Raw genomic sequence first — 27,717 nt, 5'->3', positions numbered from 1 at the left:
GAGGCACAAAGAGCTTTGGAGGATGATTATTAGAGTATTTTATAGGTAGATTAGATCACCGTTTCAGTCATTTTAGATGGCAGATCATCTTTAATTGCTGTGCAGTGCCAGAAAGAATTCAATTATTGATACCACTGATTCTCTTTGCATTCTTGCAGTTTTAAAATAGCCCCATGTTGGAGGAAAGCATGGTATCTACGGAATTTTGTGTTTGAAAATCAGTGCTGTTAAATGCACAAGAAGGGGCCTCTAAGATTAAATGACTTAGAGCTACACTCGCTTGTAGTCATAGAAAACCTCAGGTCAGACTGGTCTTTTTATTTAAAGAAAACCCCAAAATTTTAAGAGCTAAGGCATTCCCAACTGCTCAGTATGTGTGGGTAACTATGGCCCATGTTCTTTGGTGATGCAAGCTGCTGTGGAAAAAAAAGTACAATATACTCTGGTGGTGGCTACAGTCATATTAAATGGATTGAAAAGTCTTAATATCCTTGAAACCTTGATTAAAGCATTAAGAAGGCTGTGAGGCAGGGAGAGTTAAGGACAGAATCAAAATAAAAATTATACCGTCAAAACCCTAGGAAACCCACAGTGGGGGAAATTTTTGATAGTACAGCTGAATGGCCCATACTAAGAGTATGCAGAGTAATTTGAAGACCCCATCTCAAACATCATCAAAGAGGTGAACCTTTATTTTAGTTTAGTGAAATGAGAGGTGGTTGTGCTACCCAGCTTTGGCTAAGGAAGCAGATTACCAGCTGTGTACAGACGTATATTCAGTGGTATCTCCCAAAAGTCAGAGGCTCTTAAAAATGTGGTTCAGGTGTAAATAATTGTCCTGTTGGATGGGACAGAACATCCAGATATGCATCTAAACTCTCGTTTGGGAAAGTGTCCCTGTTCACCACAGCACAAGTCGGAATTACTGAGGTATAAGTACGTGCTTTAAGTCAGATTCTATCATAAGTATAAAAAAGGCACAAATGTAGCAAAAATATATTTTAATAATACTGATATCATAGAGGATAGTTCCAGTGCCTGATTTAAGCCTCTAGCTTTGGTGCAGGTCAGATGACCCAAATTTCCAAGTAACTAGTGGAGAGAGGTAATTATGAAATCTATATACTGGAAAGATCAGGTAGATAAATCATATCTAACTTCTGAGGCTTAGCAAAGCATGAGGTGGACAGTGCAAATATTCTTCCTTTGTGGTATTTTCTTAGCATACTCATTTTAGGACTTCTCTGATGAGGAGAGTGTTCAAGGCCCCATGTGGTGTCAGGTATGATTGTACTCAAACACATAGGTGTTAAAGAACAAGAAAAGCAACAATAACACCTATGTTTGCTGTCAACATGCATAGGCTCTCTCTCTATTCACTCCTGACATTCTGCTTTTGTACCCTTTGGAAAACCTGCAGCAGTATGACAAAACCTAAAAAGTCAAACAATTTCTCAACAGCTTCAAAACAGGGGTGTTCTGCCAACATATTATCAAGGGTTCCAGGACATTTTCTCCTCTGTTCCAGAGCATATGTGCTAATAGCCAGGATTTGCAAGGGAGACTTTTTTCCATCTAAACAAAAAAATGCTGTAATTTAAGTATAAGCAAGAAAAGAGAGAAAAATAAACTACTCGTACATGCATTTTCTAACAAGTTTTGTATTTTTTCCTCCTAAAAAATATACAAGGTATCTTAACAATTCTGCACTAAAGATGTTTTCAGTACCTTTCATTAGTGACTTTAATCCATTCAGAAATACAGCTAATCACAAGACTATTGAAGAGGGTTCGGTCATCAGCACAGGCTAATTACCAGGATTCAGTGAGGTACTGAACTAACCATAAGCCCAGGAATTAGTATAACTTTCTCTGGACTGTCTTTGTATGATTTCAATAAAAAATCAGAGCCATATCCAGCACATCATTTTGCCAAGTCCTACAAGTTGAGTATTTTTCTGGTGCAGCTTCCTGTTGGCATTTAAGCTGTGGTATCTGCCAGTAGTTTGTATGCTTTGAAAAGCAGAGAGCTGGCAGGCTGTAAATGAGTGATAGGATAGGATAGTTGTATTCACACCTTCTCTGTGAGAGCATGGACCAGGGCAAAGTATAACACAAGTGACCTGTATTTCTACATTTGTATGCTTTTGCTGATTGCCATAATTTAGCAGAAGAATTGTCAAATAGATAGAAACCTGGTACTGGGGAAAATAATGAGCTGGGGGAGGTTGCCTGAGGGGATACTTGAGGCATCAGGCTTACAGTCGGTCATGGGTGGGGACAAGGTGTGGGAGCATGCTGATGAAGCGTGCTGGGTTGGAGGCAACATCAGCACAGAGGAAAATTGTGCTATCATTGAGGAAGAATCGAAAGACCTTAAGGTGAGAGAGATAAAATATGATTTTATGAACTGCCAGATCAGGCTCATAAAGAGAGATTTTTTCACCTGAGGTTGGAGCTTATTGGTTGGATGTGACTGAGGTAGAGAAGGTTCAGGGTATATCGACTGATGAACACAAGTCATCACATACGAGCTACATGATACTGCTGGGGAAAAAAAACAATTATGATCTGATTTGGAAGCTGTCATTTGAGGTGAAGGTAGGGAAGTGTCAGTTCCCATGTGCTGCGCTCTTCTGACATGCCATTTCATATGTGTGTCTGGTTCTGGTCATCCTCATTCAAGACAGGGGAGCTCAGTGAGGAGCGATGTGCCACGTTGTTGTCAGTGGGAAGACTTCCACTGGAGCGGGGGCCTTTAACCTGTTGCTTTGTTTTGTCCCGAGCCAGACAGCCATTCTGCCACCAGGGATTCTCTCGTACTGTTTTCCTAAGACATTCTCTTTTCCTTCTTCTTAAGCCTTAGGTTTGGCAGTTAACCAAGTTGAAAATGACCCTGCTAGGTCACAGTAAACAATATTAAAAAAAAGTCTAAAACTCTCTGTTTCAAGAGGAGGGGGAACAAATGGCAGCCCTCTTTGAGCAGGGTTTGGTTCTAGTAGTGGCCTTTTCCAGCATCATACCTAAAATATATTCATGTGCTCCAGCTGGCATTGGTCCATCTTCATATCAGGAGGACATTGGGCCCATTAAATACTATTAAGGGAAGATAGGCTTTCTAAATGCCAAAACACATGCAGTGAAAGGCTGATTTGGTATGACCTGTTCTAATACTGAACAGTTATTTTCTTATTGATAGCTTACTTTATGTGGCCTGAAAAATATGCTGTTCTCTTGCAGTTCAGTTATGATCTCTGTGATCAGGCAGGAGCAAACTCCAGGGTTGTTCTCTGTTGATATCCCCAGATAATCAGTTAGGTGAAGCCAGCAAAAGGATTCTTCTCTTGAGTTATAATGATCCCGTAGTCCAGCCTCCCATCTGTGTGGTTAAAATGCACTACTCCTGTTGAAATACTTTCTAGACCAAGCTGGATACACTGTTTGCCTGTCTTAATCAAGTTACTCTGTGAGCTGTTAGCTCTCTTTTGGTTATATATCTGAGTTGCCTTGGACTGTGAGGGGTAGATTGCACTTGGTGTGTGCATTAGGGACAAGGCAAGAATATGAGGAGACCTTGCTCCTAGGCAAGCCCTGCTTTCTCACCCTGAAGTCAGGTACACTCAGAGCTCCCGTGCTCAGCAGCTGTCCCCTTCTCCTGAGACGTATACCGGCCAAATATGCAGGTAGAGGAGGTAGCTGGTGTTGCCCGCTGCAGACCATAGGGTACACCAGGCAAATGCCTGAAAGTAGGGAGGAGATGGAGTTGACTGGGGAAGAACATGAGCATTACTGAAATGTTTTCCTCCTCTCTCAAATCTTTAATTTGGCAAACACCAGCATTCCCAGGTGTGGTTCTCTACCACACTATATTAATATGGTTATTACCAGCTTCCTGTACTACTGAGTCAGTTGAAACCACACATAATATTTACACTTTCAAAAAAAACGCATCTGGAAGTAAGACCGCTTTGTATCACTGCTCATACCCCTTATTATATGCCTCGAGGTCTATATTTGCCAAACATTATACTGCAGAATATAGGTTGAGTTGTTTTTTCACCATGTGCCTCTTACAATGGAATTGTACTTGTCTGTTTTAATGTTCCTGTTATAATTATCAGGAACTTTTCTTTCTGAGATAAAGAAATGGAGAAACGGACTGTGAGCCAGCCTAAGATTTATGTTTCTCACACCCAGGTCTGCAGTTATTATGCAGTAATACAACAGCTATTTGACTAATTAGCTTGCTATTTATCTGATTGACTCTCCCAAGAATATGAAATGCTATGAAATATTTCAGAAAGAGAACAAAGTTTTCCAGCTAAAGCTTCTCTTCTGTCTAATTGGAGTGGAAACCTCCATCCCCTTTGGCTATATAATGTAAACAAACTAGAAACTCTGCTATGGAAACCCATGCAATAAGCTGGGTTCTCAGCTAGGTTGTACTGGCATGGAGAATTACTGTGCGCTCAGAGTATTACCTAAAATCAGTGAGAAGTGGCATCCAAAATTTGTGGAAGCCCCAAGTCCCCCTGCCTCCATTCCCTATTTGTCAGATGACAGTACCAGCCCTTCAGTTTGCAGGAATGCTGTGGAAATTGAACTCCTTTAGGGCTTGCAGAGTGCCAAAATGTTGTAGAGCTGAACAGCATAGGAAATCCCATGAAGAAACAACTTCCCGTCTCTCCAGAACAGTGTGCTGTAAATGGAGCCTGAGGCCAGACAGTGAGCAGTGAAGGAAAACCAAAATATTTGCTCATTAGCTGAGCTTCTCCATCCTCATCACGAAGCAAGGCAAGGGGTCCATGGAAAAGTTTTCTGAGTGTAATTTAGAAATGTGCAGACGGCTGAACCCATGTGGTGCAGGCAAACTTATTTCTGTTATTTCCCAGCATCGCACAGTTTGACTTTACAAACTTGATAATGTTCTATTAGTGTTAATCGTTAAACTGGATGGTTATGTTAATGAAGCCAGAAGATCCCTCAAGTCAACTCACTGCACCTACCAAGCTGTTGTAAACAATAGCAGAAATGGCCAGTGCAACATTATCTATCATTTTCTTAACAGGCCATTATAAGCAATTGTCATCAGGCTGCCTGTTGTCAGACTGCCTTGCAAAATGAAGAAGAACTGCACTTCTTCTGGTATCAAGATGAGGGTTCTTTCTGTTACTGTGTTTTTTGACATCTCTGAAGTGATATGGCCTTGAGGAGAGGGGGCGGCCTCTTGGGTCTGTCTGGCCACTGTCACCACCAGACAGCTATGTAAATAGAAACCCTTCGTGAATGAAGAGAGGCTGGGAGTTGATGAAAGAGAGTTCATAGGTTGCTACAGTTAGACAGCAAGAGACGTTTGAATAACACAGTACCAAGAATGTTCCCAGAGGAAGCAGCTGTGAAATTTTTCTTTTGGTTACGCAGCTGCTCAGAGTTTGTATTCACTTGATCACTTGCGTAAAACTGGAGAACCTCCCAGACTGCCAAGAGGAAAACGCAAATGAAGGAGATGCTTCACCTGTGAAGCACTTGTTCTGCTGTTTGACTTAAGTGTAGGAGATGAATCTGATACAGCATGTGAGGATGGCAGCTTTGCACAATCAAAGATAGATACTTGATTCACTAGGCAATACCATCTTTTGTATGCCTGGAGATAGAAGTCTATTAAAGATTGCAAGGGAAAGAATCCGTAAAGAAACTGAACACGGAGGCCACTGCTCCGGTGTTTGAGTAGTACTGGAATGATTTTACGCTATCAGACATCTCAAAGCATGCAAGGTTTTTCTCCTTACATTATTTTCTTTTCATATGAAACCAGTGAAATAGTATAGTGTCTGAGTCAGCTAGATAAGAAAGATAGCATTAGGGGCATAATTTTGTATAACTGTGTTCTGTGATTTGAGCCATGATTTTGAAGATAAAGGAGAATCTGAATGCCGTCATTTGATATTTGGGGTAGTAGTAATGTCTTTAGAGCACTAATGCTGGGCTCAGCTCAACTCTTGGTGGGGGCTAGAGAGTTCTTCAGCCCAGTCTAAAATAAACACTTACACATGGCCTGCTGTATAGTTTTCTAGACTCCTTTGACTACAGTTGGAGTACTAATGCCTAGATCGCATAGTAATCATCCCCCATGTAGGCATCTAAATGTGCATATCAGACTCTGGAGCTGAATCTCACTCTTACCATTTGGTGAGATGAGCCCACTCACAGTGACTGAGCCCAAAACTGTTCTCTGATATCTGGAGGTGAGAACATGCTAACCGGGAACCAGACACTTATTTTATGGAACAATAAAACGCTTTCCGTGCAACAGCAGCATTTCTGTTGTTTCAGTGGAGGCAGCAGTCAAGCAGGATAAGGCTGCTCTAACCTTTTTCATTTGTATTATTGGCAATGTTCATAGTCTCTCATTGTTTATTGTGAGGAGAGGTTTATCCCTCTAATTTATCAATGAAGCTGTTGTATCACTAAAGAGGATTAGTATCCATATCAACATGGCCCATCCTGTGGACCAGAAAAAGCAATTGAGGCAGTGAATGACACCAGGACCAGATGACTATTTTCTCCTGCATCTGTGCATGGCCGGGTTCAATTGCTGTCACCCAACACAATTCTCTTTTTATGATACCGGAACATAGAAAACTACCTTGGGGAACCTGTAATCTGGGCCATTTGAATGCTGTCTTTTAATAAACAGAGGGAACAACTGGTGGCCTGAATTATCCAAGAACTTTTGACTCATCCCCTGACTCTAATATGCTTATTGTGCAGTATTTCACCATGGTGTGTCTTTCAGAGCAATGTTGTGATAGTTGTCTTCTTCCAGTTGCTGATCTTACTGAGGTGGAGTGAGGAAGTGCATCACTGCACTTTTCCTTTTTCAATGGCTATTATTTTTCTGGCAGTAACAGTGCTGCAGTGAGAAATTTTTTGTTTTCTCTCTAAGATATTTCATCACAAGGATATTTCTTAGTAATCTTTATTTTTTCTCCCCCAAATCCATCATCTCACTGTCTGTTTTATTTTCTTACAGGAGGAGCTGGGCATTGCCTGTGAGTTGTTGGAGTCAGACTTCCTCAAGTGCAGCGTGGGATTTCCTTTCATGAGATCAAAATCTAGGGTAATGTTGTCATATTTTCACTTGCAGAGTGATGGTGTTCACTTTTCTGGCTCCAGGGAGTTGTTGGGAGAGCAACTGCTTTGTTAATTGCCTGTGACTGATATTTTTTTTTTGTAACTTTCCAACCAAGATATTCAAGCCTTTCACAGTTACGGGAAGGTATTTGTATTCTTTCCCACCAAACAGAGCCAATGACAGTACCCTATCTGCTGCAATATAATGCTATTGAAAGATGATGCAAGAGTTGCAGCTGCCAAAAACTTACATTTCCTCTGCAGAAAATTAGAAGAGGACTCTACCTTATTTGTGTTGCCTTCTCTGTTTTCATTTTTGTCTTCTGTCACATAAAAGTGTGACTGAATTCATACAAATGAGAATGAAAATGTTATAATGACTTTTCGTATTATGGTCTCCTAATAGCTTTTAGAGAGGACTTTGTTCAGGCAGTAGAAGATGAGCTCATAATATTTCAAAATTCACATGGGTTCTTTCTGTCACAGAACAGATCTGTATAAATCACTGATCATTCCCAAAAAAGTGAGAAGAAAAGGAATAGGTTCAGGATGACCTGAACAAAATGAGTTTGAAAATTTTCAGAAAATATAAATTTCAAAAATTATTCCTTTCCATTTGAACTGACATATCATTTGACCCCCCATGAAATGTTTTAAGTACTTTTGGCTGTAACATGCTCTTCTGAAATATTTAATTTTTTTTTTAAATAGGATGGTAAAAATAAATGCAATAGCAAAATATTGTCTGGAATGTAAGAATCTGTGTTTTACTTCACAATGAAATAGTTAATTATCTTCATTTTTTTTCAGCAAACCACTGAAATTGGCATGAATTTGCAAACTTTCACTCAGCCAAAAACTGTTCAGGAGTCACGGATAAGAAAAATTATTTTGTGGAATATTTAATATACCACTACAGTCATAATCAAAATAGATTTTCTATTCAAAATTAACTTCTGATTTTATCCATTTGATGAGTGGCCTGAAGGCTGCTATAGTTTGTGCAAGCTTTTCCAAGTCTCTGTGCATGCCTGTGACATGATCTTTATTCCCCCAAAGCATCTCTTCACCAGCAAGTAATGTATAGATTGGTGCTGAGGCAATTTCGGGTAGCGGGTCCGCTTATATCAGAACACTGCTGCACTGGCAGATGATCTGCTTAAGAAATATCTTTGAACAATTCTAGTGAAGACCTGTTCACAATGAGGGAGCAATTTGACTCTTTAGAACTGAAACGGGGACACAATTTCTGTGATTTAAAAGCTATTCTATAGTAGAGGAGATGCTCTTAAATGTATCAAAATATGCTGCTTTTGTACACTTAGACCAGTAAAATATAATGTATATGTGAAGTTTCAGAATAAATATATATTGTAGCAATATATAGCATCACTAAATGTCACTTTTTCTTTGTGCAGTATGAGTTCAGTGTGATCTTCGACACAAGCCACTTGTCTGGGCAGGAAGAGACACTTACTTTCCTCATCACTGCCCAAAGGTAAGGGAACCTCCTCACGTCTTGATGACTTGAAGGCTCTTTGTTTCATGAAGGGTACATTGTACATGCTTGGCAGTCATGTGATAGAAGTCCTAGACACACGTGTGTATAAAAAATGAGACTAAATGATTGGAACTAAATGCATGTGTTTTGGTAATATAGAGGAGCCAAGTGACTCAGCCTCCTGCAAAAAGGGGTAGGATGGTGCTTGGACTTTGTCTGCTAGGCAGTTGTGATTCTGAAGGAGCATTTTGTGCTCTCTCAGTCGGAAGGTCCTTGTGTTTCTGCGCCCATCCCTTTGGGCCCTGTATCAAGCTCAGCTCAGCTGCACTTGACAATTAGCACCAGGCAGACCCATTTGTTCCAGCTTTTGAGCAAAGCAAGTGTGCTTGGATGCAAACCAAAAAAGATAAATGCATTCATCAGATGGTCAGGGATCTTCAGTGACAGTTTCCAAAGTTGCATATCCATTTTTCTCCCTGGGGATCTTCAGCAGGGTGTGACAGAGTGTATGAAACAGCTGATGGGGCTACTTCCCAAAGGGCACTCAAACTTCATGGGAGTAGGGTGCTGCCAAATCTTAACCAGTGGTGGTATGATGTGCACACAGGGATTTGATCTTGGGCAAAATAAGAGGTGTGACACGTGCTCTGTGCCTCCTAAGATGATTTGACACAAAGAAGCGAACTGCCTTGTTCACAGGCACCACCTGCATTTGCATGGGAATTGAAAGTAGCATAGTTTAATAACCCTGGCCCTAAACTGCTACTCCAATGTGTTGAGTGTGTGACTGGGTGCTGCTTTCGCTTGCTGTGTGAATGGGCCAGTTTCATACCCACCTGTGTCAAAATAAAGATCCCCGGTCTGAATTCTCCTCCCCAATTAGAAGTCACCCCGCAGAATTGCTGGAGATGAGGACTAGCAGTTGCTGAGTGACTGCTCTTGCAAGGCGTAATCCTTCCTCTCCAGTGACAGGGGTGGGTGGGGAACAAGATCCTGCAGCATGTGGTGTGGGTATGAAATACTGTAAGTGAGACCTCGCAGCAGAGGGGCAAGACTGTGTTTAGATATTGGAGAAGTTTTATTCTCCGTGAAGTTCATCTTGTGTTAAGATGACCCGTAATACTTCTAGGTCAGGGAGATATATCAAGAGCTGCTGTACAAATGCCAGCACTGGCAAAGATAAGTCAATAGTGCTTTAAATTGGCCCAGCCAGTGATTTCCAGATCATCCCTCTCATCTGCTTGCCCTGCATAGCACAAGGCTTTCCTCAGTAACCTCAGGTTGCTGTGCCCTATCTGTTAGAAGGGTTAGTCCGTGCCTTTAGATGGGGTGAGGAAATAGATAGTGGTATAGTGCAGATGCTCAGAAGGGTTCAGATAAAGTTTCTTGTTTCAAAAGGAAAGTTTCTTATTTTCAAATGTCTGGGCATGGAGAAGTTCTTGACTATACCACGCAGTCATGGGAAAGTAAAAATTGCCCCTCAAGTGTCCACTTTAACTTGTCACTTGTATCTACAAATTTGGCAGCAGCATCTATAACAAGAGACTGATTCTATAGTAGGTGAGAGAGATCAGGGGAAGAACTGAACATTACGTTTATTCTTTTTGTAAAACAAAAGCAAACAAACAAAAAAAGCCTTTTCTAACTTAGTGGAGTGAAAAAATTTTCTAGATCCACCAAGCTGTATTCTCCTTTTCTGCCAGTAACTCTGCTTCTTTTGAAAAAGATAAGCACACACACAGTGAACCTCCTGTGAAATTCTACTTACTTGTTCCACTTGCCCCCATGGTATCTTGATATTTGCACTGGATGAGAAATGTCTCCATTTTGGACTCTCTTTTGAGCCTATTCAGAGGAAAAGCTTTTATCAAATGGTTTTGCCTAGGACTGAAAGTTAGTGGGTTTTTCCTTCTGGGCCACAGTGTTGTTTATTAGCAGACATAGCCAATGTGTTTGTTGCAGAAAACTGAGCTGTATGTGTGTAGCCAGCAGGCTTTGTTTTCATAATCTGATTGAGCAACTGTCATCATCTGCAAGGTATCATCTGGGATGTTTTGCAGAATCACATACTGTCTGCTGTAGCCTCAGTAGTACTGTCCTAAAATAAATAGGTTCACATCTTTTGTTTTACCAGACAGCTTGATTTGCAAGTAAATTTGGTGAACTGCAAAGCAGAAGTGATTCCCCCATTCATTACTGAAGAAACTGGAAATATATGTAACAAATATCTTTCAAGATTGTTCTACTGCACTGTCACACACCAAGCAGACTTACCATTGGAATTAGAATATTTGCAAGTTTGCCTGCTGGACTTGCATTTCAGGAATCTTTTCCAGAGTTAGTACTGAAGAAATTACCACTGAAATGTACTGTCTCAGACAAGAGATGATCACTCACTTTTCTCTTTCTTTCTTCTGCACTTTGACCATTTGATGTGACAACCTTTGAAATTTAAAAGAAAAATTGGAAAAAATTTTGAAAATTGACTAAGTGCAGGTATATAGGAAGTGGAATGGCTGAGCGGTTTTGGCCAGTTCGGTACAAGGGTCTAAACCACAAAGCTGCCCACAGTGGTACCAGATTGGTGCTGCTGTACTGTGAAGCTACAGTGAAAGCACCATTTCATTTGCTGAGTCAAGAGCTTCAGTGAGACCCCTCCCAAAACGATGTACAGTCAGACTGGGAAAAAATGGACCCTTACGTTTGAGTCTAAATGTCCCTGTTTCTGTCCACTGTGTACAATGCTTGCTGTAGCTTTGCACTTCCATTTGACTTCACGCAGCGCCTTGCTCAAAGATAGGTTTTTCAGCATGTGCCTGATTGTGTCACAACCACAGAGAAGAGCCAGGAAGAACATGCTTTATGTGTGTGCCCTCTCCAAAGTACGATAAACAAATGTAACTCTTAATGTTTAAGAGGCTTCTGAAGGAGCGATGACATCACTCAGAGAGGCTCAGAGTAAGAGGCAGAAAGATGGTAGTTGTGTAACTGTGTGATTTATTGCCAAGGCTGTGGATTTACAGCATGTCTTTTTTTCCTTTTTGACACAGTGGCAACCTAGAACGCACTGAATCGCTACATGATAATACTCTAACCCTGTCAGTACCCCTGATGCATGAAGTAGACTCATCTATCAATGGGTAAGTACCAGTCATCAAATGAAGACAACAACAACAAAAAATAATCCTAACAATAACATGTGAGTCTATTACAGTGGAAAATTGCATTCTTCTCTTTGTTTATATGTAGCCAGAATGTAGCTTTTTCCTTGTTTCTCAGACTCTGGAAATAAGGACAGCCTCATTCATTATCTGGAAATTTTATTTATCATTCCTTTCATTCCACCACTTTACCTCTTTCTTGCTCCATTCTAAGTAGCACTAATTAGTTATTATGAAACTTGTAAGAGGTATTTTAGTGATCTTATTTGAATTCATGTGATTTTTGTGGATATGATGGACCTTAAAATAAAAGGACAGAAAGTAAATCACATCTTGTTCCTTAGGAGATGCCTGAAGGATGTGGTTGAGAATTGCTAGGCCAAAGGTTAGGGTCAGATGTTCTGGGATTTTAAGGAGCTTGGGGAGGTCTAGCTGTTTGACTTTCTGTTTAATTTCACAATCAGAATTCGCTTCTGCTTCTGTTCCCTTTCCCACTGTCTCTGCTCCCTAGTCTGTGCAGTGTCTGATAACAACCGAGACACCTCACTCGCTCTTTTGACTGAAATGCTTGTATAACATATAGCACCGTCCTCTCTCAGGGGCTGGAGATGCGCAAGTTCCTGGTTTTGTGCTCGGGGTCTCGCCTTCCCTTTCAGCATTACAGATTTAAGTCTAGAATCAAAGATTTGGGGTTCAGTCCCAACAGCCAGACCGTCCTCGAGCACAGTGCTTGAGTCGGAATGGGGTGACCTGGTCACAAGAGGTGAGTTAGCATCCACATGCACTGAGAAACTTGACACTTATTTTTAAACTGAGGAAGCAAAAGCTCATCAGCAGAGTCCTCAAGAGGTCAGTGTCTATTTTAGCCACCATTTATGGCAAGCCCCACTGCGTATGTATTGCCTAAATGGCCAGCGCAGTTTGCCATTAGTATAAGATGATTTCCTGGCCACCATGCTACGTGTGTGGAAAAGAAGTTACCTGAACTGACGTGGTTTGACTGAAAGGCTGAATAAACTCAGATTCCTGGGCCAGGCTAGATTTGATCACACAAGGCTGAATTCCCCTCTCATTGCATAGGAACAAAATCCCTTAATTACTGCCACAACAGTCACAGTGGGTGGAAGATAGGCTTGAACCTGCTCAGAGAAGTGAAGAGCACTGTCAGACCTCAGAAGATGAATAACAAGTGCAAAAAACTCCTCCATATTGAGAATACAGTCTCAACATTGTATTTCAAATGTTTTTGAATGCTTTTAATGTTACAGACTGTGTAGCAATTTAACTCAACATATCCCTTGCTTCTGAATACTGCGAGAGCTTTATGGATATAAAAGCTTTGGTCTGTGTCTTTGCATCTTTGTTTGTCACCTAAAGAATATCAAATGCCAAAAACCTGATACACCTTGGACTTCTTTCTTTCTTTTCAGAATATACTTTTTCTAAGTATGGGGCCTCTGAATTTGTAAACTTCATTGAACTGACTCTGTGGATTATTTTCTCTTTTGACATACATTAAGCTTAGCTAATGTAGCACAAGAGTGTGTGATTACCAGGAGTAAGTTGGGTTTACTGGGGGGAGAATGTTCCGAGGCTTGGAAATATTAGTAGTATTTTTTCAGGCAGTATAGTTTTCAAGAGTATTTTTATTAGTTATTCTATATCTGAGTTCTACGAGAGCGAGAACGTCAGCTCTGGTCATAAATAGTCCCCAAAGGCCTGTACCATACTCAGGAGGAGCCTTCTGGCACAACACTGTAGATGGGAGCAGTAAATCTGTCTCCTGCTGTTTCCCCTAGCAGTCCCTGGCATAGGAGGCAGGCCAGGAGAAAGAAGGAGAGGTACCAAGGCAGGCTCAAAATCCAGGCTCAAAAACCTGTTATCAAAAGGGCAGCCTGGGAAGAAAGCATGGTTTTAGATAGGCCCTCACCATGGTCTGTCTGAAATGCCACCAGGACCCTTTCCAGCCGGTGGAACAGCCCTGAGATTAGGAGGAGGCACAAAGGATGATTAAAGCATTTTTGGTCCTCTTCTCTGGGATTTTCCAAGTTCTGTGTTGTGCCTCCAGGTCTTCCCTGATAAAAGTATGCTGCGTTTTGTGCTGTAATAAGAGAAGAGTAGTTGAGGAGCCTTGGCCTGTGCCACTGTAGCTCCAAGCGAGTCATATCCGCCTCTGTGCTTCCCTTTTACCATCTGTTAATTGTAAAGGTTGTGAAGGGCAGATAATTAATGAAGTGCTTATTCATGAAATGCTCTGTAAAATGGTAGATAAAAGTGAAATGTTATTTACATGAATATGTAACTGAAAGTATTCCTATTACTAACTGCTTCCTCAGATTAATTTAGTAGCACAGTGGTCTCCTGTGTTGCACAAGCTATAGGACTCGCACAAATCGCTCATGGCAGGGGCCTCAGACAGGAGGTTTTGTGATCGAAAAGGAGAAAAAGAGATATGTAATCAAAGAAATCTGCTTCACTGACAGTGTGTTAATCCTGGTCAGTTGAGATACTGTTTGCGTAATCTAGTGTTGTTAAGAGGAAATAAAATCACAAACACTGGCTTAAAGTAAAATGGTTCTATAGAATTCCCTGTGGCTGAAAAGCAAGAGGTGTGACTCCTTTAGCCACACATATATTTAGTTTTGATGACAAACACAACTTACTAAATCAATGTCTTGATCTTTCAGAGAAGTCTTCCCTACTTCCTTTTTCTATGGTGATTCTGTGGAAGCATCCAACTTTGTTCAGTTGGAAAACCACGAATGTCTTTTCCAGTCTCTCAACTTCACGCTGCAGGTAAAGTTGATCCCTTTTTGACTGCTTTCTGTCTTGACAGTGCTTTCTGATTTTGTACCGCTTTTATTTTGAGCGTGGGATGGGCTCTGGTGCGTGTTTTCACATCACGGTACATTCTGCAATGCATGCTTGACTGGATGCCGTATTTACAGTGTGCAGCGGTGGTATATTTCCTTATCTGAATACATTATTACAAGAATTACAAATAGGGCATCTCAGTTTCATAGGAATGAAGCTGCTACCATTTGTTTCCATTTTACTTTTCATCACATGTGAGGGAAGAGCGCTCATTATTCAAGTACCACATCTTGGATGCAGTGCCAGGTTCAAAGGGGAAGGGTAATTTTTTTTCTGTGGCAGCAGCAGCGAGCAAAAGGGAGGGCAGGCTTCATCCATGAGGGTGAGCACATACCTGTGCAAGGGAGTCTGACTTGCTCTATGGCCGCTCGTATGGAAGTGTTCGTAGCACTACTGATAAGAGTCTAGCTCAGGGAAGAGAAAGTAATGCTAAAAAACAGGCATGAGAAGGGTTCATTAAATGTCTCTTGGTGTTACTCAAGTGTTATCTATAGATTATGCTTTCCGTGGCAGGTAAATGGGTTCCTGAGAGAGCCAAACGTATGGAAAACTTATTTTAACAACTTCTTATGATGGAACCAAAATGAGCTTGTTTCACGGCCCTGACCGTATATGTTACAGCACTTCAAATCCTTTTGACCACTAGATGGAACCAGGGAATGATAAATCATGCAAAGGTGGGGGAATCATTTATTGTGGAAAATAGTCTTTCCTCTTTTTTCCCCTGTCTTTCTCCTAGGTGTGAATGCCACTCAGCACATAATGAATAACACATGTCTGCCTCCATGGACCGACTGTGGTCCAGGGCAATTAAGCCCCCACTGTCATGCAGTGCCCTTAGCTATTTACTGAAAAGGAACGAAAGCAGGATTTCATGACATTAAACCTTTGTGAAGGAGGCTATTAGTTCTTGTGATTCTCATTTCGTTCTTGAGGATTTATAGGTCTTTTTTTCCCCCCATCACCAGTTATTGGTTAGAAACGGATAAAGACCAGATGTACTGGTGGTTTGACTGGATGATTATTTTCAATAAAGCAAAGTGATAACAGGTAAGGAAGAGAGAATATGTAGGCAGAGCCATCACTCGTCGTCCTCCATCCTTCTGTCTCTCATGCAAACACTTATAAGTTGCAATTTTAAGAAAGTTTTTTTCCGTATAGAAATAGAAAATTGCACTATAACAAGTCACAGATCTGCTCTCCAGCAAGGTGGTAAACCTCATAACTATGTGTGTCAGAGAGAAAGCATAGAGTTTCAAAATCGGCAAAGCATGGTTTGTATCACTGTTTGCTTAATGGTTTTTAATGATTTGCCTGCCATTTATTAAACTTCTCCAGATGGAGAAAAATAATAGTTTCTTAACCAAAAAAAGAGATGGTTTACAAAAACACAGAGCTTTATAGGGATTTTTTATATGTGAAAATCTATACCATGTCAGATGTTAATAAAGAGATCCATGCATCAGTTCTGCTGGGAACTAGGATGTACAATCAAAATGTCTCTTCTGCATTAACTCCCATATCTGATCGTGATGAGATAATCCAGGTTTTTTTAAATGTTAACATGATACATTATGTTTGTATTTCATGCGGCATTTATCATGCTCCATTGTAGTGGGATTTCTTCCCCTGCTGGAGCCTCAGGGTTTCTGTAAGGATTTGGCATTGTGCACCGATCCTCTTTATCAGTGAGGCATTTCTTCAAATTTAAACAGTGTTAGAAGAATAAAAACCTGTTGTTGTTGTATATATATTTGTACTTTACGCAATTGACATCTGATTGCTACATCTTTAGACAGTACAGGATCAGTGCAGATAAATATTCTGAAAAGCTTAATGTTTTTACTGTATGCACTTGCATTTGTGTCATTAGAAATAACCAGGAAATGTATTTTCATTGAAAATTTTCCATAGTTTTTTTTTTTTAATAAAACCCCAGAAATTTTGGAGTTTTCACTGGATATTTTTCAGAGGTGGACTGGAAATCCTTTGATTTATTGTTGAAAGGTTCTGGGGAGGTTAGTAAAAGGCCAATTTTTCCACCATTTTTTTTATTTAATCAAACCCCCCAGATCTCGAAGTGAAGTTGTTCACATGGATTTCCTGGCAGTTCAGTCAGTAAACACAGAGTCCAATAGTCACAGTCATCATTACCTTGACTTCTGAGAAGGCCAATGGTATCCTGGGGTGCATCAGGAAGAGTGTTGCCAGCAGGTCGAGGGAGGTGATCCTGCCCCTCTACTCAGCCCTGGTGAGGCCACATCTGGAGTACTGCGTCCAGTTCTGGGCTCCCCAGTACAAGAGGGATGTGGCACTACTGGAGCAAGTCCAGCGAAGGGCTACAAAGATGATTAGGGGACTGGAGCATCTCTCTTCTGAGGAAAGACTGAGAGAGCTGGGCCTGTTTAGCCTGGAGAAGAGAAGGCTGAGAGGAGATCTTATCAACGTGTACAAGTATCTGAAGGGAGGGTGTCAAGAGGATGAGGCCAGACTCTTTTCAGTGGTGCCCAGCGACAGGACGCGAGGCAATGGGCACAAACTGAAACACAGACACTTCCATCTTAACATGAGGAAAAACTTTTTCACTGTGAGGGTGACAGAGCACTGGAACAGGTTGCCCCGAGAGGTGGTGGAGTCCCCTTCTCTGGAGATATTCAAAACCCGCCTGGACGCAACCCTGTGCAAGGTGCTCTAGGTGACCCTGCTTGAGCAGGGGGGTTGGACTAGATGATCTCCAGAGGTCCCTTCCAACCTCAACCATTCTGTGATTCTGCCCCATAAGAAAAACACTTGCAGAATATAATGCCATGGTTACCAGATGGAAAAGGGAACGTTGATAGAGACAACAATATTTTCTACAATCTTCTGGATTGTATTACTAAAGCACTCAAAGTAGCTTTTGCAATATCTCTGTATATAGGGTAGAAGTAGCATACTATTTAAATTAATGACTAGTAATTATCCTGCAAAACGGCTCTTGCTTGATACGTGAGCTGTGGTTAAAGACTGTCAGATAGTGAAACCTTTGACTGTGTCCTGATACTTACACAAGAAGCCTTTGTCTGGAGAGATTGAAAAACTGGCATGACATAGTATTTGATTTTTTTTGCAAATTTAGCTATCCTCCCAGGTCTGTTTCTACAGTAGTTTCCCATTTATGAACGGTTATATATATGCATTTATTTATACGTATGTTCACTCTTAAAGGTTTACAACGCTGGACCAAGCACTCTCCCTGGAGCTTTTCTTGACATTTCTTTTCCAAACCGCCTCTCTGCCACTGGAGCCAAAATATTTCACGTTCAACAGATGATGGTGAGTACTTTTCAATGTGTGCTGAGCTCAGAGAGGCCCTGAGAGATATCAAAGAATATCCAGCAGAACTGGATGAATCAGATGGATTTTTAGATAATAGAAGATTCTTTGTAGCTATGGCCAGATAAGTCGCTGTGTTGAATGGTTTAAGAACTGCAAGTTAGAGCCCTGTCAGCTGTTAATTACTATCCCTTACCTAGGACCAGCAGCCAGTGTGCATGCCTGGTCTGTCACAATGCAGTGTAAATCTGGGTTAGTCTAATCCTGAAGGAAATGTGGATAATTCCCAGAATCACACCTCCAAATAAGATTCAGTCCACCCTGATTAAATAGTGGATGTGGTATCAGCAGAATGTGTTAGCAAGCTGGCTCATGTTCCTTTTTTTTTATATCATTATCTGCAAAATCGCTAACTACATCTGAATACAATATCAATGTATATTATTCTATGAATATAGTCCATATTATAATTTGCTCTTTTTGACTGTTCTTTTAACAGATGTAAGTAACTCACACATTTTTTCTTTCAACATAACATTTTTCAAAAGATGGTTTTATGTCAACTACAAAGAAAGCCAAAATATGTTGTGGTAAGGGAAACACATTCTTAGATTTCATTTCTAATATTTAGTTATTACTTTCAAAGCTTTTGTTTAACCACTGAAATATCATCATTTATACTGTGGTGGCCAATAGAAGGAAATCTCACTACTGAGGTAAATTTATCTCTGAAATTCAGTGCTCTGTTTTGTGTGAGAAGGAACCAGCTCCTTCCATCAGCTCAGGAGCTACTTTAGAAGAAGTATTATACTTCCTTTGTGGCTCCTTTTCTAGCCTTTTGGCTGAAAAGTATTACCACCCCCAATACACAGGTAACTGTGTCACTGAATCAGTGTAAATACAGATCCAGTAAGACCTTCCTAAGCAGGTATCTGGGATCTGTGCCATGCCAAGCTGCTGAAAGGTGAAAGAGCTAGCTATATATGGCTGACGGGGATGCTAAAGATAGAATTGCTGACAAATGGATTTGGGATAACCAGCATTGTATGAGGCACCAGTATTGCATGGACTGAGTCAATTCTCCAGCTGGACTGAATTAATTCTCCAGCCTATGTCTTATTTTCCATGGCAACGTGTTTTGTTTTGTTTAGTCCAACCTTCTATGCATCAGATAACCTTCTCTTTGACATATCTAAACCCAGGCGTGATGAATTCCTTTCAAGCATTGCTTGTTTCTCTGCATTGACTATTCCAGAAGTCTTGGCAAAGTGTCATAGAAAAGACACCTGTTTTGCATGCTTAAATCAGCTGAGATGCGTGCTACCCATGAAGTATACAAGTGCTAATTTGCAGACACAGTTTGTCGTCCTTCCACTCCCAAGACCCTGACTTCCACTGCCAAGGATGGGATGGGCTGTATGGTTTTGAATAGCAGTTAGAAAAACAAAGCAAAAAGCTTAAACCTTAGGCTTAGCTTGTAAAAGGGCTATATGTTTTTCATTGCTGTTACCTCTGGTGGCTTATCTAAAGGAGGTCCAGCTGGGTAGCGTGGCTTTGGGCACCATGCTAGAAACACTTGCAGGATCAGGCTCTCTTTTCCAAGCAACTAGTTGTGTTTCCCCCAGTACTACTTGACGTCTTTCTTCTACTTTGCAGTTCGTAGAAATTTCACGCTCCCCTTGTGAAGCCTATTTGCGTTGCAGGTCATGTCTGAAGAGTGGTGGCAGGCAGGCACGGTGTTACGAGAAACGTCTACAGGATACACTGGTGTACCCTGGATCGTTTTGACCAATGTTTTGGGATATAAGGCCTGTAGGATTTTCATACATGGCTTTCTGAGCACCTCTGACGTAGTAATGAATTTGAGCCAAGCAAATCCTCCCTGGGCTAGTGGTTGTCCCTGCTTTACAGATAATGAATTGAAACACTTAGAGGCTCAATGTTTTGCCTGAGATCACACAGGAAATTTGTGTCAGAGCCAGGCCCTGAACCAGTGTCTCCCCAGTCTTAGTATTTTAACAAGAAAAGCATCCTGCTCTCTTTCATCCTCCCTCTCTCCCACTGAGTTTTTATTGACTAAAAGGGGAACTAAAATCATGGAACTTTTCAAGGCATCTTTTCTCAGACCAAATAGACTTAAAAAAAAAAAAACCAAAAAACCCAGAAGCAGCAGATTGGAATGAACTTTGGAAAATGGGTTAGAACAGCTGTTTTTCAAAAGGATTTTTGTAAGCGTATTCATTAAAGATTTTCGAGCTTTTGCTTATTCTGAACTTCCCAGAGTCTAGACTATAGTACAGAGTAATAGTGTCCTTTCAGACAATGCCAAGTTTTCTGTAATTACACCTTTCTCCAGCCCTTCAAGGTGTCAGTATTGCCAGACTTTTCAGAATAGCTGTCAGAGGAATCATGGTACAGAGGATTAGGAATTGACACTTATTTATAACTGATGCTATTGATATGGCATTTGGGAATTGAAGCCATCATCCTTTCATATATAAAGCTAAAAATGCTTTTGCCACTTCTCTGATGTACAGTACAGCAGTGACATTTATGAGTGAAAGCACACAGAAAAAACACAAGAGTATGTGTCTCAAATGTACACGTAGCACATGAAATTGTGCCAGGAGCTAATTCCTTCATATTGTGTTGACTTTTATAGTCTTTCCTTCAGTCACAAAAAATAATAAGTGTGTCACATATGGCCCCCTGGAACTGTCTGTTTCTCTGGGAGGTGTTAATAGGAATTACTATCTTGCTGCTTTTAGGGGAAATGACAGCTCTCACGCTTCCTCCATTCCTGTTGCTCTAAGTGTTTGGCTATATTGCAGAAACTGCTTTAAGATTTTTTTCTAGAGCAGTTCAGGTCACAAAGATGTTTTGATGTTTGGAGGTTTGTTTTAGAGATGCTCTGGCTTTCTTTGAGGGGCTTTGGAAGTTTATGCAGCACTTCCCCCAGTGAATCCCATAATAACTAAAGGAAACAGGTCAATAGTAAAAAAACAGAAAAAAAAAAAGGATAATTGAAAGAAAACTAAACAAACAAAAAAAAAAGAACCTCCTCCTCAGCAGAAATTTTAAACAGAAGGAAATGCTAGAAAATTTTCAAGTGATAATAACTATGGAATTTCACTGTTGATGTTGATTTTTACACAGATATACTCAAAAGTCTGCAGTGGCAATGGTATTTAGAAGCATAAGGTAGAAAAGACAAATTAATGCTTGCTTGTATTATGCATTTTTGTATTTGCTTTCCTGCAGAGGCTTCAAGCCAGGTTAAAACACAATTAATGGAATACTTCGCTTGTTGGTGAAAGTGTTGTGATAGGCAAAGCATAGGTGAGTACACAGAAAGGCAGAATAACATAGCGTTAACAGAAATGTAGCTTTTCCACTCTTTAAGCCCTTGATTATCTATTCTTCAACAGAGGAAAGTACTGCTCATTAAACTTTTGTGTGTTTTGGTTTTTACATGAAAGATTAGTAATTTCCTTTGAGTATTGAGCTAATTTGGAGGGCAAGGGAAACATTACATTGACTTGGCAGCCAAAAAGCTGCTTTCTGGGGCATCCAAAAAGATTTTCACAATGGGAGTTCGTACCAAATTGACCAGGGTATTTCTGTTTCCTGAAGCTGTTGATAAATTAACAATGAGTCCTGGATTATTCCGATGATGGTATTACAGAATTGGATCAGACTGTTCCCTTCATATTTATTTTATTTTCAGCAAAGGTAAACGCATTTATGAGGAACAAGAGACTAACAGTTGGAAACCGAGTTTGTCTGTTTGAACTGGAAGCCAAATGTGGTGCAAGCAGATGATCCTCACCCCGGTCTTGGAGGGACGATGCTCCACGAGGTTGCCAAGCTGTTTAGCCCGGTCAGACAATTGTCACTAGCATCAAAGCACAACAGTGTTAACCCGGAGCAAGCGCTGCGTGTGCTTGTGGGTTTGTGGAAGGAGCTAGTGGCTGTTGCAAGTATCATGCAGGCCAACAAGCATTTATTTTTAAGAGCCTGTTTAGGTGACTCAATACTGAGGCTATGAAAAACTGTACTGTTATCACTACTGAGATGAAAATCTTGTTAGGAACCGAAATGCATACACTGAAAAACAGTTTCTGCAAAGAGTCTGCAGTCTAGAAATAAAGGGGATTTCAGAGGAAGGAGGAGGAAGGACAGAAATATTATCCTAAATTTTCTCATGAGAAACTGAGTCACAGCATGTAACTTTTGAAGTCTAAGTGTAGCAATTATTGTTGGAGTAATTGCTAGTAATAGAGTAATTTTAATTACTATAATGTAATTACTGTAGTAATTGATGGAGAGAGGTTTTAAACCCTAAATTAGGATCTAAGCTTAGACTCTGAGAATAATCTCCACAGAGAGAAATGAGTTAAACCTGTGTTTCATGAATCCCAGTCCCATTAACCTTGGGGCTGCCAGTTCACAAAAGTCCCTTATTCCTGGTACAGAGTTTCTGTCATGCTTTGGTTAGGGAGCAAAAGGAAAAGTCCTTCTGTTGAAAGGACCAGCACAGAAGCTCTCCAGATCTCATGTTGGTGCTTGGTGTGGTCACTCCACACCTCTCCTTTTTCTCCCTGAGCAGGTGACACCTGGAGCACACCGCTATAACAATTGGGTATCAGTAAGATTTCAGAAACAATGAAAAGCTGGATTGAAAATAAATTAACAGCATGGAGGAGTTGAAAAGAATTCCTTTTCCAAGTTGCCTTTGAAGTTAATGACTACCTTAGCATGGGATCTTAGAACAGCTTGTCATGTTTAATAAGGAAAAGTGTTGAAATAAACATTATTTTCTTCATGTGAATGTTGAAACAGAAAATGTAAAATGGAGCCAGTCCCAGAGCCACAAGTCTTTCCTGGCTGATGACAGGTTACACTCTTAAGGCCAGTTTTGTATAGCTCTCATGTCATTTTTCTTCCTGGCATTTGCACAGTAGAGTCTGCAAGGAGCAGAAAGACTTTAAAGGGAAGCATTAAAGCTTGCAGTCTCGATCCACAAAAGGTTCCAGGATGATTGAGATTTTTTCTTCACTTACATGAGGAAAAGAAATTTTTGCAATTTTAAAACCTCAAATTTAATTCTTGCTTATTTTCTGTGGGTTGCTTACTTCCAGCATAAGAATGAAATACTTTGGCAACCCTTCTACTGATATTTAAAGCCTTAAGCACAGGTAGACAGTGAGAGCTCTCGAAAGTGCTGGTAGTGCAGGAGTACTCTGCAAAGTATATGATGAGACATCAGGCTCACTACTGCACGCTCCACCGGCGGAGGCAAACCTATATATCATTATCTTCTTGTTGAAAACCCCTTGTTTGTTGTCAGACAGTTTAAAATTGTTTAGTTTCTGTCTTTTGAAATTTGAGGTCTTGGCTCTGAAAACATATATACACAGTCCCAGCATGTGAAGATATAAATATTTGCCGATAGCACTTTATGTAATAAACTGTTGTTCCAGCAGCTATTTCTACTGCTGCTGCTTGCCACCACTGATACGTGGTTTGTATAAGAACATTTCAGAATTACAGTTTGGATTATTTTAGCCTTTTGTATTAATCATCCCCCCATGGTCACTTCATTTCAGTGAAGGCTGTACACACACTTGCACACACATATTTTGGCACTGCATTTAAAGACATAGCTAGATTGCTGGAGGAATTTATTCATTCCAGGGAGTGTATTGTACAGAAACTTGCTGACCTTCCTGCCTACTTTACTTTAATTGCTTCTTTAAATGACTGTTCCAAAACATTTTGTGTAGGCAGTTGGAGGTGCTTTTCCCCCCCTGTCTAGAGCATCTCCATGATACCGACTGCATCTGACCTTGCGTGGGAGCCCTGTCACTTGCAGGAGGAACTGGTGGGTCCAGACTGGACGTAAAGGGAGAAGGGGGCACGTGCCGCATGCCAGTGTGGCACGGTCACCTCGCGGCATGGGACCCAGCACCCCAAAGCAGCTCAGAAACGCGCCCCTGCCCCCCCAACATCTTCCTCATGTCAACATGATAAACTGAAGCTGTTTCAAGTGAAGAGGAACTTAGCTCTGATTTAAGATATCATTGTTACACAGGAAGGGGTGCCTGGCCATAAAATTAAGTTCTTTCCTGAGTTAGGACCTTAAAATAAATCCAAATTCAAAAAAATAATCTTCATGTTTTGCTTTACTGGAACCATCTGAATCACTGTACAAAGGCCATGCCTTGGGTAGAGTTCACTGTACTTACAGTGCTTGAAAATAATCTTTTCATGCATTGCTGGATAGTGCCTTCAGGAGACAGCAAAGTTACATAAACATGGCAGAAAGTTTTCTGTGACTTCCTGCTTTCGATTTTTAAATGAAACCACATTTGAACAAATTTCATGCTGTTTTGTATTTGTTTTGCCCAAATCTTCTAGCAATGGGAGTGCTGCAATATTTTCATAAGCAGTGAATTTTACATGGATATGGGATAACAAGAATGATCATGGAAAGTACACTTTGAATTTATGAAGGTAAGCCTGTCTTTAAAAAAAGACTGGTACTGTAAACGTCAGGGTCATCCAAACAAGGGACAGCAATGCACTGGGGCTCATCTGTTAAATCAGAGCATGACAACACTTAACGTGTGACCTGTTCATGATTAACTTCTAAACCAAAGAAGTGAAGTTTGTCAAATTACTTCATTGTTGAAATTTTCCAACCCCTGCACCCCTCAAAACTCATGACCTGTCAATATGATATGGGATTCTGATTAATGTCTTAGGTCAGCTGAAAGCATTGCTACCTTTTGAACTGCCCGTAGTTCCTATTTTCATGACTACATATGTGAAATTCCAGTTTTGAAAAAGATGGCTAATTTGCCTTTTCATATGAGTGAATTTGAGACAAAAAAGAAGCTTTACCAAGTAAATTGGGTATATATGCTAGCTCTTACTTGATTCATCAAGAAAGCTGGAGGTTTGGTAGATGCCACAATAATCAGGAATTTTACTGAAGTATAAAATAAACCATCCAGTAGGCCTTTTGTAAGCTTCCCAGCTGAGGAATTCCCTGTGAAGGAACTACTGAATGAGAAAAGGGGACAGTCAGCCATATATATATATTTTTATTATTTTATTGTATTATTTGAAGGAGTGTCAGAATTGTATCCTTTCACCACTTTCCCATTGGTGAAGCTGTTCCTGCCGAAAAACAGTGAAGAAGGGGATTTGAAAGAGCTGATTAATTCTTTTAATGTATATGCCTCCTTTAAATGCTGATTCATGAACTAGCCTTTTTCTGTTATAAATATTGTAAAAGATCTGTGGTTTAAGTGTAAATTTGGGAAAATAAGGAAGAAAGATTTGAGCTCTAGCTCCCATTTGATGGAAAGCAGGTTTACACACCTTTTCATGTCTGAGTGACAATAAGAGTTATTGGAAGTCTCTCCTAGCTTTGAAAGTCTATCATTCCAGTCTTGTGTGATAATAATGGAAAGTATCAATAAACCATTCCTTGCCAGAGAGTCCTGGCAGAATAAGAGCTCTGATGATCTCCTGGAAACAAAGGGAAAGATTCCTCTGTCTTACTTAAAACACCCCAAGGGGGTGAGTTATTTCATCTTAAAGTAAGTGTCCACAATAGATCAGCTAAATCATCATCGGGAGATCCCACCTTCTCTCCATTCCCTCTGGAGAGAGTGTGCAGTGACTGCTTTTAGATATCTTTCAGATAGTTTCAAATATCTAGTTTGGTGAAACAACCCACCCAACTTGTTCAGGCCCCATAAAGAATTTATTTTTCTGCATAGTTTTCAGAGCTTTTTATCCTCACATTAACACAGCACATGAAGAAACTCCAACCAGGGGGTAAAGAAAGAACAGACGTTTGTTTATACTTTAAGCATCGTGTGAAAGGCTGTAGAAAGGGACCTACTAGAGACATGTAGAGCCTCGCTGAAAGAGAGCACTGAACTGCAAGTGATCTCAGAAGCTTTCTAAAAGGAGATGTACCTTGAGATTTGTTTAACGCCTCATGTGTTGATTAAGCACTTTGCAGTTCATAGTAGGGAGAAGGAATGTACGTGTCAGTGACTCTTGGATTTCAGCTGCTAAAGGCTGATATATAAGGAGCACATGAATGTTAGAGGTAAACTGTCACTTTAGTTGCCATGTAAGGTATTGGGTTTTTTTAGATCTAAACCTTCTGTTGACAGTATAGATAAATCATGTGGATGCTCCGTCTTCTCCCTGTGTTCATGTGACAGGGCTGTCCAAGAAAGAAACTGCTCTCTTATGAGCCATGAACTTTAAATCGGACTATCTTTGCTTTTCTTACTTAACTAGACAAATAGCACTAGTTCTTGCAATTATGCTGATCTAAACTGGTTAACAGGTCATTTAATTAAGCTGCATGGCTAAGTGTATCAAAAAAGTCATCTATAGGTATTGCAGTCAGGGTAGCGCAGATGTGTGCACCCAGTGTGCTCCTTCCAGCTGAAGGAGCAGGAACCAGACCTACAGCGGAATACCACTATCATAATTTAATGCTTTAGCAACACCACTTCAGAGCTTATCTCTTACATCTCCTCATGGACATGTAACTTTACCTGCTGGGTTTGTGGAGTACTCTTTTTCTTTACTAATGTTGCTGGTTTTTAGTCAAAATCTTTCGAGTGTTGGGTAAAATGGGTTAATTTTTAAAGTACTTTTCTGTTGTTTCAGTGGCTCTTAAATTTATTGCCAGAATCAACAAAACTGTTCTGATTCAAACATATTTCATTATCTGTGAATATTAAACATTTTTGGCATATGCACCAAGTACTCAGATAACATATTTACATAACTTGTCTACTGTTGAAAGTCTGACCTTGTCTGGAATTTCTTGTCAGTACTCTTTTTTTCTCTGTGTGTGTGACATGTTAGCTTAACCATGCCTATCAATTCGTCTCTGTTGCATTCACCCACTGTAGGGTGACTCAGTTATCTTCTTTGAATCAGGTCACACGTATACATTTTTTTACCTAATATTAAGGCAAATGTGCTACACTTTGCAACACGGACAAATAAAAGAGGATCTGTTATTTGTTATCCAACTTACAAACTTGAACCACTGATTAGGCATGTGTACATAAATAGAACAGTAAAAGACTAGTAAGAAGGAAGAAACATATAAAAAATATCTGGCAGCAATTTCAAGATGACTACAGCCAATCTGTCCTTTGGAGCCAGCAGTCTCTGATGAGAAAAGCATCCATTGCAGGGTTGAACAACGTTAACAATTTTGTGAAACAGCTGACCTGTGTTCAGACCTTGAGTATGTTTCCTGCAGCCAGAATTGCTGTTCCAAATATTTGGTGTCGAATGATGCTTTCCCCAAACTTGCCCCCATACTTTTTCCATGTTCAAATATGGGTTTGGGTCCATCATACGCGCTCACGGCTTGATTACATGTTCACACTTGTTTTGTATCAGTTTAATTCTGTTCGCTTCCAGACTCTTTCTAATAACTGACGATGGTTTAACTCAGCAGGGAAATCAGGCTCACAAGAAAAGCCTTTAATTTTTTTTATTTTTATTTTTCAAATTTTAATGCTATAATGAATTTCTTTGCATTAGTGGGTATCTAGAATTGTCTATGAGGAAGGGGCTGGAGATCTGCTTTTGCTTGCCTATTTGCCTTTGTGAAATGTGAAATGTTTGCCTTTGTAAAATGTAAAACATTAATATGGGATTAGCACTCAGCTGCTTA

The 27,717-nt window shown here is 40.3% G+C and overlaps 1 protein-coding gene across 1 annotated transcript in view; it reads left to right on the top strand.

The window, feature by feature from the left end:
• Nucleotides 1-27,717, top strand: part of ITGA9 (integrin subunit alpha 9) — a 233,419-nt gene that overhangs the window by 169,120 nt on the left and 36,582 nt on the right. Inside the window, exons 19-23 of the mRNA XM_026067943.1 lie at nt 7,033-7,119; nt 8,552-8,631; nt 11,685-11,774; nt 14,483-14,591; nt 17,877-17,984. Of these exons, the coding sequence (XP_025923728.1) occupies nt 7,033-7,119; nt 8,552-8,631; nt 11,685-11,774; nt 14,483-14,591; nt 17,877-17,984 (474 nt within the window). The remainder of the gene's footprint in view (nt 1-7,032; nt 7,120-8,551; nt 8,632-11,684; nt 11,775-14,482; nt 14,592-17,876; nt 17,985-27,717) is intronic.

Source organism: Apteryx rowi, unplaced genomic scaffold, assembly GCF_003343035.1.
Source record: "Apteryx rowi isolate R43461 unplaced genomic scaffold, aptRow1 scaffold_265, whole genome shotgun sequence".
NCBI lineage: Eukaryota > Metazoa > Chordata > Aves > Apterygiformes > Apterygidae > Apteryx > Apteryx rowi.
The sequence above is the reverse complement of the archived record's forward strand: the minus strand, read 5'-3'. Positions and strand labels throughout refer to the sequence as shown.